Raw genomic sequence first — 15023 nt, 5'->3', positions numbered from 1 at the left:
ATGAGGCATACTCGGTAAACAAAACTTAATTAAAATTCGTGTAACTTAGTTTAATTGCTAAAATGTGTTAACGCAAAAGGTGATAAAAAATTATAATTTAGGTGTAACATGGTGTCAAGTTTTTGTGAAGATTTAAAAATTTAAACCATGGTTTAGCACAAAAGGTAGCTAAGCACAACATATGCATACCAGAATAAGGATACCAGCTAAAAATCAAATCTCACTCGTACAATATGTGACTGGTGTCTGTGCTTGTTTTTGCTTGGCAGAACATTGTTATGCCCTTGGCTTAACTTCATTAAGCTGTTTAAGCAACAAATACTGCTTAACAAAAATCGTTGCTTAGTTTAGTGGGACACCAGTCACAACAATGTAAACTTAATATCTTTTTGGCTGGTAAACCGTTTCTGTTAAGTTTTTGTGCTTACAGGATTTATGAAATTTGCCCCATATAACCAACGTCTGTCTACCCTTAAATGTTCGGAGGGGGGATATGAGAAAGGGCGGGTCCAAGGTTTGGATTGAAGATATTGATACATCACCTCTTAATCACATCCTGAAAGATTAAAGTTCAGGTCACTCTGCACTAAAAAGGGGGGGGGTGGCATTTACAAACTGACCAAAGCTTTGGAGGGCAGGGGTTTATCTGGTAACGAAATCAAGGATGCCTTATACGTCTCTCTTAAAGGCAATGGACACTATTGGTAATTGTCAAAGACTACCCTTCACAGTTGGTGTATTTCAACATATGCATAAAATAACAAACCTGTGAAAATCTGAGCTCAATCGATCATCGAACTTGCGAGATAACAATGAATGAAAAAACACCCTTGTCACACGAAGTTGTGTGCATTTAGATGGTTGATTTCGAGACCTCAAATTCTAAATCTGAGGGCTCGAAATCAAATTCATGGAAATTTACATCTTTCTCGAAAACTATGGCACTTCAGAGGGAGCCGTTTCTAACAATGTTTTATACTAACAACCTCTCCCTATTACTCATTTCCAAGTAAGGTTTTATGCTAATAATTATTTTGAGTAATTACCAATAGTGTCCACTGCCTTTAATACTCATGCATGATGTAACCCAAAACAAGGCCATGGGTGCAGCCACTGCAACTAGGATCGAGTGGCTGGTACTGGTGGTGGTGGCGTGACGTGCGCCGATGGCCTCATTTTAGGTGACGTCGTGCATGAATATTAAGACAGGTGTATAAGTGAACTCGGGAACGAATTCATCCAGCAATTGTGCATAGCAAAAGAGATTGTGCACAGTAAATGCTAATTGAGTACCAAATCCACCTGCGGGAGTTTGCAGAGTTCGCTTGACGGGAGCTCATCTTTCTCATTAAAGGAACGTTACAGAATTGGTAAAAAACAAACATCGTGAAGATCACAGATTACCATAAAACTTACACGGTCTAATGATGTTGATGATAGTAGGAAACATCCCTTCTGTCTGAGTGAATGTTCATACTCGCTTTGGAGTTTATCGCTCAGGGAGCATTTTATTCATTTTTGTTTTGGCATCGATGCAATGCAAAATTTGTAATCGGTTTTTCACTATTCTCTCGTGACCCAGATGGCCGATCGATCTCGAAGCAGGTTTGTCAGTTTATATACATAGTGGATTACATAAAGTGGTTACACTGCCAGCAACACTTTTTTTGCAAGCAAAACCAATTCTGCAATGTTCCTTTAAGTGCTGTGGGTGCTGTAACAAGCACTACATGTAGCTATGTAGTCTAGTCAATGAACCTATGGCATTAATTGCCCTGACAGGGACTCAAACCCACTCTCTGCTCATCAAAAATACCAGAGGGGGAGCCTGGTGCTCTTTACCACTTGGCCATGACACATCAAAGCTGAGTGGAGAAGAACTTAATTTGTTTTCCTTTCAAAAAAAAAGGTCACTGAATTTTTTAAGGATGATGAATATATTACTGATGGAAAACAAGATGAAAAGAAATAGAACAGTTTGAATTATGGAGAGGTTCATTTAAGGATGTGCCCCAGAGAATCCTTCGAACGTTCAAATTTAAAATCACTTCTTACATTTACTCTTTATCTGTAAGGGTCAAGTAACAAATCTTGACAATTTATAGTATTACGATTTTTTTTTTGGAAAAATAAATAAAACCAAAAACAAGAAAATAAGTTCCGTCTGAACTGTTTATGCCGAACTGCTTATGTTTTTTTTTTTTACACCAATGTGTGTAAGCTCTGCACCCTCAGTACTCTCCTAAGGTCTGTGAACAAAATTCACAGCCATATTACTAGGGTTGGATTCCAAGCCCAAACCATTGCCATTCTAGAGCAGTGTCTTACTGACTAATCCATCAAGATTTCCTGGTAGCTAGCGGAAATTTACATAACTCTGGAAAGAACTGAGTATTCATTGCTTACCCACAACAATGTACATGTAAAGGGTCAAACCAAATAATAATCTTTATCCCTCATGCAAATTGATTGTTCCCATCTTACAGTGTGAGACGTCAGTCCTTTGGGTTTTCGGGGACCAAAGATAAGCGAGGAGTGACAGTACAGGAGGTGACAGTGTACAGGTTAGTGATATGGCTGCTAATTTCTTTTTTCGTCAACAGGAATTTAGTCAAAGTCATCCCAAGATTTTCCAACAATCTGGTCTTAAGCTTGTCTAATGACACAAATGATACATGGTCTTTCTTGGCACACAGATCCTATTTGGTAGACCAAGATCAATTCAAGGCTTAGTAGTATTATGCGTTTGGTCTGCGGTAGCACCATGTGTGTATTTACTTGCCAGGTAGAGTTTGGTCTCAAAGAACTGTCTTTCCTTATTCTACTACCGCGGAGTAGATTTAACCGATGTTCGGGAGACTTCTCAGTTCTGAAAAAAAAATATCCTGCTTTTTGACTACTACCCGGGCTGAAGGTAAAGAAAATTGCCTGGGACTACTACTTAAGCTTTTTCAGAGGATCGTAATTAACTGCACTATCGCGGAGTCAGTTCTTGAAATTGGTCTCAACGTTTCGACTAGCTTGCTCTAGTCATCGTCATGAGACTAACAATAGTATTGCTGTTTATTAGGCATACTTTTGGACCATTCCTCTAACTTTCTCAACTCCTTGGGCCATATGCAACCCCAAGCTGCTCCTGTTAGTGCTTAGAGGTTATTCCAAAACAAAACTGTCTTAGCCCTACCAGGTTCCCATTTATACTTCTGGGTTAAGAGAAGAAATTATGGTTAAGTGCCTCGCTCAAGGACAAAAGATGATTCAGGCAACAGAACTTGAGTCTGATTCACGGGACCGCTCAACCATGACGCTCTGATGGGCTTGTGGGGTCCTTCTATTGTTGTTATATTATTCCTTTTCCAAGGAGTTCTCTTATGGGGTCCAGGTTGAACAAAGAAAAGCCCTTGTGGGGTCCATTGTTTGTTTGTGTGCTGTATAAAATTTAATGGGGGTGTGTATGAATCTTATTATTATTCCTTGCTTCTTTGTCTCGCTTCCTTTTTGGCTCTCTTCCATCTTGAACCCCTCTGCCACTCCAACAGGTAGGCAGGGGTCAAGTGCAGGCTATTTAATGTCGACACCTCTTTGAAGATCAGTTGATCAAATGTTTTTTTTTTCTTTTAGTCATTGTTCCTCGATTGGGCCATTGGCTGTTTGGTATGGAAGCTTTCATTGTTCTAGCTTTTCTGGAGTTTCTTCACTATTGTGTTTTGCTGAATCTTGATTGACTCAACAAAGATATGGAATTAAACATTCTAAATTTATTAATATTAGGGCTAGATTTCAGAGAGCTAATTATCTATTTTTCTGATCACCTGCGTCAAGAGTATCAAGTTACAAACGCCCTATATTATAAATAAATTGCCGATAAACAAGCTCTATTACTAAGCAGAAATTCAGAAATTCAGAAAATGCCAGGCTGTAAAAAAATATATATGATATATTGATCTAATGAATAGGGTAGATGGCCTTAGCTTTCGATCCAATCCGGACCTTCTTCAGAGGCATAAAACAAGTACAAACAAATACATATCCATATCCATGATATATTGATCTCATAGCCCATCAAAGTTTACGAGCCAAACCCAGGGTTAAATATGTCAGATTTAGCTGGTATGGGTATGGCTAGATGTCATGCGTTGAAATAGGGCGACCTTTCTTAGCAGCAGATTTAGGTAGCTGGTAACCCGCAACAGCTTTAGGTACATGTAGTTGGTAACCACCAACTCTTATATGGACTAAGTAAAGAGATATGCTTATTGCATACCTACCAGCTGTTCCTTTTTTCTAGAGAATTCCAATGACAGTCCCTAATTCTGAACATCTTGTAATATTAAAGACACTGGTTACTTTTGGTAATTGTCAATGACCAGTCTTCTCACTTTTTTTTAACTCCTGACTCAAATTCGTGGTTGATCCCACAATCTGTGATTATTTTGGCAGCTTGACCAATCCTGTAGATACATTTAAAGACATTGGATACTATTGGTAATTGTCGAAGACTAGTCTTCTCACTTGGTGTAACTCAACAGATGCATAAAATATTAAATCTGTGACATGTTGAGCTCAATCGGTCATCGAAGTTGCGAGATAGTAATGAAAGAAAAAACACCCTTGTCACACGAAGTTGTGTGCTTTCAAATGCTTGTTTTCGAGACCTCAAATTCTTAATCTGATGTCTCGAAATCAAATTCAGGAAAAATTACTTCTTTCTTGAAAATTATGTCACGTCAGAGGGAGCCGTTTCTCACAATGTTTAATACTATCAAACTCTCCCCATTACTCGATACCAAGTAAGTTTTCATGCTAATAATTATTCTGAGTAAATACCAATATACATAGTGTCCACTGCCTTTAAAGGGAAGGTACAGTACATGTAAACGTTTGGTAATTACTCCAGAAAAATATTAACTTAAAAACTGACTTGATAACAAGCATTGGAGAGCTGTTGAACTGTTGATAGTATAAAACATTGTGAGAAACGGCTCCCTCTGAAGTAGCATAGATTTTGAAATAGAGGTAATTTCTCACTAAAATAATAAAAGACTCCTAGCTAGAAGTCTTTTATTCTTATCTGAAAGCACACAAATTCGTCTAACAAGGGTGTTTTTTCTTTCATCATTTTCTCCCAACTCTGATGACCAATTGAGCTCAAATTTTCACAGGTTTGTTATTTTATGCATATGTTGAGATACACCAAGTGAGAACACTGGTCTTTGACAGTTACCAATAGTTTAACTTCCCTTTAAATGCAATAAAAACATTGTGGGTACGGGTGATTTTGCTATGTTGGCAAGTATGCTATTGTACACGTATGTGTAAGTTAGAGATCAAATTCATCAAATTCATGTATGAATGTAGCCACATTCGTAGTGGGGGGGGGGGGGGGGGGTTTGCAGCGGGGGTTTGACATTATTACCTAAATTGTTAGACTTCTAAAGGTAATATCATAGTTAAATAACTCTTTAACCATTAATCCAGTCATCTATTCAAAATACCTTGCAAATGGACAAACTTGAAAATTAAAAGACAAACTTAAAAGACGTAGGTGGGGACTCTGTGAGCAATTATCTTTTTTTGCCAACACATTGAGTACATATTATGGGCAAATTAAGAGAGTCTCCCACTTATGCCTTTGAAATATTTACAAGGCTGTCAATTAGTAAGGTTATCTGAAAGGTCAGGGACTCAAGGTTGGTTATTTACTTTCTAATGAAAAATTTACCAGAATTTTTTTGCCTGTGCGTGTTTGCAAAAATGTTCTAGTCATGTGAAACAAAAACTGCAATAAGCCCTGCCGCGCCATCAAAAAGAACCCCCAAAATGTTGTTCTACAAACAAAAACAAAGCTTTGAAGAGAATTTTAACAGTTTATTACGGGGTTAAAATCAATAGGAAAACCCAATGTAAAAAAACAAGTAGGGCTTGAAATCATCAAATTGACATCTCAGGTTGCCATAATAGCTTCAGTAGTGTAGTGGCAGACCCCCCCCCCCCCGAAAAAAAGAGTCTAAGACCCCCTCCCCTCTCCAAAAACTTGTTTTAAAAGTCTTTATGATTCAATGATTCTATAACAGCCGACAGAAAATCGCTGCAGTTGGGCATGGCTTTAATTCCACTCGGACCAAAGATAGAAAAATTAAGTGCTGAAAAATCAATCTTATTCCTATTTTAAAATTTGCTTGACTATTGATTTTGTTCTGTACATGTGTAATAATCGATCCCATTGAGCATATACCTCTTACGCCTGTGTGTTAAAGGAACACGTTGCCTTGGATGGGACAAGGTGGTATATAAAAAGAGTTTGTAACCATTTTTTATAAAAATGCATATGGTTTATAGAAGGATGTTTTAAAAGTAGAATACAATGATCCACACAAGTTTGCCTTGAAACTGCGAGGTTTGCCTTTTACTCTGCGAACCAACACGGTCGGCCATTTATGGGAGTCAAAATTTTGACTCCCAAAAATCGCCGACCGTGTTTCTTCGCAACGTAAAAGGCAAACCGTGAAATTCCGAGGCATGTTTGTGTGGATCATTATATTCTACTTTTCAGTTATCTTTCTAACCATATGCATTTTGTAACAAACGGTTTCAAGCGCTTTTCAAAGACCACCTCGACCGATCCAAGGCAACGTGTTTCTTTAACTAACCTCAGGCTTGGAATTTCATCTTTGAAAGGGCAAGACCATTTTTATTTTTAACATGCGTTCCCCACTGAAAAATCTTAAAGTCAATTGGACATTTTTTGGAGGGGCACCAAGGCCATGATTAGGGGCAACAGAGGCCATGGCCTGCATGGCCTGTGTGTAATCTCAGGCCAGCTTCCTGGGCTAAAATTTATAGCCATAAGCAAAGCTAACTTCATTAGTCATTTGGAGTCTGAGTTTCCTTAGCTTGTCAATCAACATGAAAAGTAGGGCTACACCTTTTAGACTAAAGGCTGGATCATACTTCCTGCGAATGCGAAACGAATTTGACGTGAATTTGACGCCACACAATAATACAATGCAATTCATCTACTTCAGTGTTCAATTCCTGGTTTATACAATCTTACAATTTACACCGCTCAAACAAATATTTATTCATGAGCCAGAATTAATTCAGCCTGTCAAACCCTTACAATTTGTTTGATTAAAAAAATAATTAAAAAAGTGAGTAAACATAATGACGATGATTGAAGAATCGTCAGGTGACAAAATATAGCATTTAGAAAGGACATGTTTATACTTGAGGGTAGTGCCAGAGTCAATATAAATGGAGTGTGACAGTGTTTAAAGGAACACGTTGCCTTGGATCGGACGAGTTGGTCTATAAAAAGCGTTGGAAACCGCTCGTTATGAAATGTATTGGTTAGAAAAATGTTTTAAGAGTAGAATATAATGATCCACACAAGTATCACTCAAAATTGCACGGTTTTCTTTTTACGTCGCGAACTATCACGGTTATTTATGGGAGTCAAAATTTTGACTCCCATAAATGGCCGACCGTGTTATTGGACAAGGTAAAAAGAAAACCACGCAATTTCGAGGCATATTTGTGTAGATCATTGTATTCTACTTTTACATCATCTTTCCAAACCATATGCATTTTATAACAAACGGTCACAAAACGCTTTTCAAAGATTAACTCGACCGATCCAAGGCACTTCAAATGCAAGCAATGCTACATCCAAGGTGCTGACTGTATTATACAATGAATGAATAGTTACCCTAGCAACATATGAACAGCAATTAAAAGCACTGGACACTTTTGGTAATTGTTAAAAAAAATTGTTAGCATAAAAACGTACTTGGTATCGAGCAATGGATGAGCTGTTGATAGTATAAACCTTGTGAAAAATAGCTCCCTCTGAAGTAACAAAGTTTTTTAGAAGTAAATTCTTGAACTCAAGAACTTAGCTGAGGTCTCAACTTTAAGGCAGTTGAAAGCACACAACTTGTGCGACAAGGGTCTTTTTTCTTCCATTATTTTCTCACAACCTTGATGACCAATTGAGTTTACATTTTCACAGGTTTGTTGTTTAATTCATACGTTGAGATACACTATAAAGTGAGAATACTGGTCTTTGACAATTACCAATAGTGTCCAGTGCCTTTAATAAGCTTGTCTGCCTATCTTACTATAGCACCGATTACCTGAAAATAAACAACACCTTGAAATTCAGAACTGGTTTTATCACGAAATACGAGTCAAGTTTAAAAATTAACAGAAAAGAGGAATAAAGTGTCAATTTATTTATACTTCATCCAACGCTTGCTTTATGTTTCATTTCAGATAAATACATATAATTGATTTTTTTAAACAAGTTTATTATGTTATTAATTTGTTTGTCCTACATGTACATTGATTGGAAGGGGCATATACAAAGCTAACAAATTTGTTTAATTAAAAGTTACAGTGTGCTGTACATGGCATACAGGAACCACCCTACGGTTACAAATTGTATTACAACTAAATAGAAGTCTTCAGACGATGACTAGAGCAAGCTAGTCGAAACGTTGAGACCAATTCAGAACTGACTCCGCGGCAGTACAGTTAATTACGATCCTATAAGCTAAAATAGTAGTCCAGTCTATTTTCTATACCATCCGCCCTGGTAATAGTAAAAAGCAGGACAGTTCTTTTCAGAACTGAGAAGTCTCCCGAACCTCCGATTATCTACTCCGCGGCAGTAGAATAAAGCAAGACAGTTCTCTCAGAACAAACTCTACCTGGCAAGTAGATACACACATGGTGTTACTGCAAACCAAATATACAACTAAATAGAACCAAAGTATTTTTTAAGATCCTTTACTTATTTATCTATTTTAAGTGACAATTGTCCCAAATAAATAGATCTAAGAATAACTTGTTTTTGCCACTTGACACTCCAGTTTCAATAATGATAATATTTCAACTTTTCGCTTATTCTTCACGAGACTGGTTTAAAACAAACTACATAGAAAATTAGCCTTTACATCAAAAAATGTACAATATGCATAAAACATTTTTAAAAAAACACATTACAAAGTCATGTGCAACTTGGTAAACACATGGTACAACGTGTTATTTTTGTGTTTTGTTTTCATCAAATCCGTTTTGTTTTCCTTGTTAAAGGCACGTGACACTATTGGTAATTACTCAAAATAATTGTTAGCACAAAAACTTACTTTGTATCGAGCAATGGAGAGCTGTTGATAGTATACAACTTTGTGAGAAAAACAAATTATTTCAAGCCACCTGTTTCCAAATACAGACATTGTATGTCTGTATTTGGAAACAGGTGGCTTGTATGCAGCCAGACTAAAAAAAATTAAACAATCGATTTTACAGATCAAAATGCACATAATTGTGGGCTCAATGCCATATAAGGTCATCAATTGCAATTTCATACTCAGAATAATCAAAAGGTTGTCGCGTGATCAACAATAATCAAAATTCATAAATTAATATTTTTCTTAGAAACTGAATGTTTTGTTTTGGCAACCATTACTACTGAGACCACTCTTGATCAATAAACTCCATTGTACCAGGAGCTCCAAAATATGCAAAACTAATTTGGTGAAATCCAAACAAATTGCACTAACTACTTTATAGTCTGAGCAGACCAAAATCTCATTAGGAACACATCTCACAATACAACTACATTGTTTTTAAAAATTAAACCTGAATACTTCGACTTATATATTTCAAGCAACAAGTCTGCGCCTGGCAGTGTTTGTGCTATGGTTTTGCCTTTTTGTGTGTACGTTTTTTTTGTAATACTTTATTTTACACAATACAATATATACAATTCAAAAGACAATATTAAAAACCAGGTTGGTCCTACCTTTATATTTAAAGGAACACAATGCCTTGGATCGGTCGAGTTGGTCTTTGAAAAGCGTTTGTAACCGTTTGTTATAAAATGCATATGGTTAGAAAGATGTTTAAAAAGTAGAATACAATGATCCACACAAATTTGCCTTCAAATTGCATGGTTTTCCTTTTACTTTGCGAACTAACATGGTCAGTCATTTATGGGAGTCAAAAACTTGACTCCCATAAATGGCGGACCGTGTTTGTCGACGAGGTGAAAGGACAACCACGCAGTTTCGAGCCATGTTTGTGTGGATCATTATACTCTACTTTTAAAATATCTTTCTAATCATATGCATTCTATAACATACTGTTACATATGCTTTTCAAACGATCCAAGGCAACGTGTTCCTTTAATGTTAACAAAAATGCATGTAATTATCATACAAATCTACTTGGTAAAGAGCACTGGAGAGCTGGTGATATACTTGTAATAAAACATTTTTAAAAGACGACACCCTTTGAAGTAATGTAGTTTAAAAGTATGAGGTAATTTTTTCTCAAATTTGAAGTTTTTGTCTCAATTCTGTCACACACAAAATTCAAAGAGAACAATATTAAAAAAAAAATTTCTTTCCAACAAAAATAGGGCTAACGCAACTTTAAAAGTACAAAGGCCTAAAAGCTTTTGTTTAAATATTCACAAAGGTATGTAGTTATTTGTTAATGACTCTGCCACTCTGTGGATACATTGTTTTGCCTGACTAGTTTATAGCAGTAAGCTGTATTGGAGAAAGAGACCTTAAAGTGTCATGCTCTGTTTGGTCTGTTGTGTCTGTCTAGTATTGCTTCTCAAACTGTTTTTGTACTTCTCTATTTAATCACAAGCATTTCCATTAGCATGGGGATATGCTTCCAATTCCCGACGTGACGTCGATGGTAGGGGCGGTAACAATCCACAAAAGGGGGAGGGCATGACTTATTCGCTAACTACGCAAGTCAGATATGTCGGGAATAAACAAAACACATTTTATTGATGTTCAATACATATATCAGAAATAAATGACAGCAAAATGAACTGTTTTATTTGAATTCACTGCAGCATCCCTTCAAGACACAGTTCCACATTAGAGCTGCCAAGTCTTCTTGATTGTGCAGAAAGTTCCCTGAAAATAAACCAGTCTGTCCATGTTCTGATGAACAAGTCTTCCTGATTATGGAAACTTTCCCCCCATTACATAATTCTGAATATCTCCCAGATTGTTCATCAAAATATCCCGATTGCAAGGTACCAATGTTGAGTTGCCAACCACCAGTTCCTTTTCAGAACCAACATTACTCAAAAGAAAATGTACAGATGGCTCTACCGCAAACCTCACCTGAATATATAAAGTCTTGATGACGTTTAAAGAAGTAAAAGTTAAATTTGCTGAATTGCTCTGGAGTTATTATACTTTTTGCAGTGTCATAGGGTTCAAGGCAAGTTTTTGTTAAGGACACATGTTGATCTCCATAGACTGTGCAAGTCTCACGAAAATTTAAATTTCTGAGACTGAGTCAGGCCTGTATGCTTCGATTTTGGAAGGGCAAGGGCACCAAGGCATTTTCACCTCGGTAAAGGGCACCCTATGAGGAAAGTGTAAGTTTCTATTAGAGCATTTTAAGGGCACTTTAAGGGCACCAATTCAAAGTAATGACCCTGGGTCATAGAGGTGATTGCCTTTGTTGTCTCCGTGAAGTATCATGCCGTTTCAGTTAGTCCCAACTGTTCAACTTGTGTGCCCGATTCTGTTTCTCTAAATTATTTTAGTTTAACACAGTTTATGGCAATAAAAATGATACTCGTCCCAAGTTGTAATTTTATTTCATTTTTAAATAAGCAAAATATTTGTAAAACATAAAAAATGTAAAAAGAAACATTTTATTTCACAAGCTGTTTTCTTGTTTTTCAATATGCATGAGACTTGCACAGTCTAATGGCAAAGCCAACTCATTATTTTAATTTGAAAATTTGCAATTTATAGTGTGTGATGATCATAACAAAAACTGTGCAACATGTATATGTATAATAGTTTGATTCACTCATAATAATCACTCAACAATTCCATTGTTTCAACAACTGCACTTAGTTATTTGGGAAAAAAAAAAAAAAAAAAAAAAAAAAATATTTGTTGGCTGTTTTCATTAAAACGAGATAGTCAATTTTCATCCATAAAAGATGAGTTTAGACACTTTAATTAATATTGTACGTGATCATCCAAGGACGTACTGTTAATTGAGTCACTGGGGATTATGTTGAAGGAACATTACAGAATTGTTTTTTGTTGTGAATAAAACAGTTGCTGTCAGTGTAGGCACTTTATGTGATCCACCATATACATAAACTGACAAACCTGTATAAGATCGGCCATCTGGGTGCGAGGAAAATAGTGAAAAACAGATTACACGGTTTGCATGACATCGATTTAAAAAATAATAATAATAAAACACTCACTAAGCGATAAACTCCAAACGGGAAATTAGTTTGACTTATTTCTCATCAAATATGACATTTCAGACAGAAATATTTTAAAGGATGTTTTCTACAATCATCATCATTACACCGCGAAGGTTTTATGTTAATCTGTGATCTTTGATTTGTTTTTCTTACCAACTCTGTAATGTTCCTTTAATATTTAGTTTCATAGTCTAGGGAGCCAGAACACTGTGCTTAGGTAATAAAAAAAGGTGTCATTAAGTCTTGATGAGCGTTTTCACTTGACAAGTTAATTTATTTATTTGTAGATCGTTAACAATAAGTTCATTAATTTTCTAGCAACAGTCATTGTCGTTTTTTTTTTTTGGTAATAGGTAATATAATTTATGGCAGTATCGTGGAAAGGACATTGACTTGTGACAACAGCTAGATGTCAACTCACCCTTTGAGGGTTTTTTAGATTGTCACTGGTGTTACTCATTTCTATAAAAAAAACTACCTCACCCCAGCAAGTAATATTTTAAGGGAAGCTTTCTCACAAATTTTGAACTGTGTGAGTTTAATGTATATCTGTGGCAGTGTGTTTTATGTTACAACAAGTACTCAGACCCTTTAATGACCCATGAAATTAAACAGTGTACACCATACCTGGTACCTGTTATTTAAAGACCTTGACACCTTCGGTAATTGTCAAATACCAGTCTTCTCACTTGGTGTAGGTTTCTCAACATTTGCATAATAAACAAACCTGCGAAAATTTGAACTCAATTGGTCATCGAAGTTGCAAGACAATAATAGAAGAAAAAAAACCTTTTCACATAACGTTGTGTGCTTTCAGATGCTTGATTTTGAGACCTCACGCGTTAGGTGTTGAATTTAAATATTTTACTCAGAAACTACTTCTTTCTCAAAAACTATGTTACTTCAGGGCATGCAGGGGGAGCCGTTTTTCACAATGTTTTATACTATCAACAGCTCTCTATTACTCGTAACCAAGTCAGTTTGTATGCTAACAGTTATTTTGAGTCTTTACCAATAGTGTCCAGTGCCTTTAAGTTAGATTCAAGTATGTCAGTGGTAATTATTCCCTTGTTGAGCTGATGAGTCTGACCAACTACATGATCTAGAGGTAGTAGTGATGAATCCTGTTGACCGAAGACCTCGGTGATGACTCTTGGAGGAAATGACGCAACTCTTTGTTCAAAACCATGACTTAAAAAAGTTCACCTTCAGGACGTCACCAAAGTAGACATGGCGTCACGTTTTAGAAACAAATGTGGAACTACTCACAGCGTAGGACTCTGGCATTTTCATCAAGTTTTGCTGATGACAGAAAATTTGACAGTAAATGTAGAAATTAGGATTTTGGATATGTTGTAGTAATTTACAATTAGTAGTTTTATTGAGTGATTGACTAAATATTGTAGCTGAAAAGTTTTAAAAAGCTGAAAAGCTGAATTGTTTTCAAAATGAACATGTGGCACTTGCAGTTTTCTTAAAAAACAAATACATGTAGCATGAAGAGTTTTCACACAAACAATTGTAAAATCAATCTGAAAAATGAATACTATATCAGCTATATGTATAGAATCTGTGAATTTGTTAGTTATGCAGATTTGCAATAACTTTAGTGGTTAATAAAACAAACAAAAATGGTGAAACAAAAATGGGAGTGATGTAAAAAAAAGAATAGATAGTTCATTGAACATATTGAACAAAGCAACTATCATACTTGTTAGTTCTTTACTTGAAGCAAACTGAGTTGAACTGAGTTGTATTCAACGTGCAAGTTGGGTTTAGGACTTTCAAATTCATTCCAATGTTTCACCGAATAAGTATAAAAAAACCCAAAGCTCCACAATGTGTGTGAGGGATTTTGTGAATATAGGCAGCTATAGTTCAATTCAGCACTCCACACTGTTGCTTCAAATAGCAGCTCGTTAACTCAAGTCTCAAACTATGTCTTAAATTTCACCAAAAACACTCGCACACGTAAAGTCCATGGAGTGAAAGTACTGCTTCTGTGGATTGGCACACCGGTGCAGTGATCGCATGAGTGGTGGAATGTTTGCCTAACTGGGCATTTTGAGCAAAAGTGACGCCACTAGTACTACTGTTATTCAACATTCAGTTCCGTCTTTACACACAAATGAAAGAGACAAGTACTTGTACAATGTACAGGAGTACAGAAGAAAAACAATACAAATGGGGCTTAGGGAACGTGGTTTATAGGGACTGTAAAGGCAGGTTGGAAGAGAAAAACAAAGGTAAAGAGTGTGAGAGCATTGTACATGTAAGTGCATTGCTGGGAAGCATCCTATAGTTTTTCATATGGGACTCCAATATTTAATTTTTGAGTGTCAGGGCGATACACAATATGACAAAATAAAGGATGGCATGTGATGTGTGTCACCAGTCAAGCGACAAGGATCAATGCAGGTGGCGTATAAAAACAAACGTCTACATTTTAGTAATGTACTTTGAATCGTAATAAGGGAATACACCTTATGCACTTTTAAAAGTGTAATTGATTTTGTGCAAGATAAGCTCGTACTAGTCCCCTGCCCCATTCCCTGCCCCTTTCTTTGCATCTTATTCATGTTGTATTCCCTTCGGATAGCAGTAATGGACTGGGACACATAAAAGGCACTATGGACACTATTGGTAATGACTCAAAGTAATTCGGAACATAAAAACTTACTTGGTAACGAGCAATGGAGATAGTATAAAACATTGTAAGAAATGGCTCCCTCTGAAGAATTACAGTTTA

General features: G+C 36.3%; 1 protein-coding gene across 1 annotated transcript in view; it reads left to right on the top strand.

Moving 5' to 3' along the window:
- Positions 1-15023, top strand: part of LOC117306308 (pseudouridylate synthase 7 homolog) — a 97093-nt gene that overhangs the window by 29366 nt on the left and 52704 nt on the right. The window contains exon 7 of the mRNA XM_033790906.1: positions 2487-2564. Coding sequence (XP_033646797.1) covers positions 2487-2564 — 78 coding nt within the window. The remainder of the gene's footprint in view (positions 1-2486; positions 2565-15023) is intronic.

The sequence above is a fragment of the Asterias rubens genome, chromosome 2 (assembly GCF_902459465.1).
Source record: "Asterias rubens chromosome 2, eAstRub1.3, whole genome shotgun sequence".
Lineage (NCBI taxonomy): Eukaryota > Metazoa > Echinodermata > Asteroidea > Forcipulatida > Asteriidae > Asterias > Asterias rubens.
Note: the sequence above shows the minus strand (reverse complement) of the source record. Positions and strands in the feature narration are given on the sequence as shown.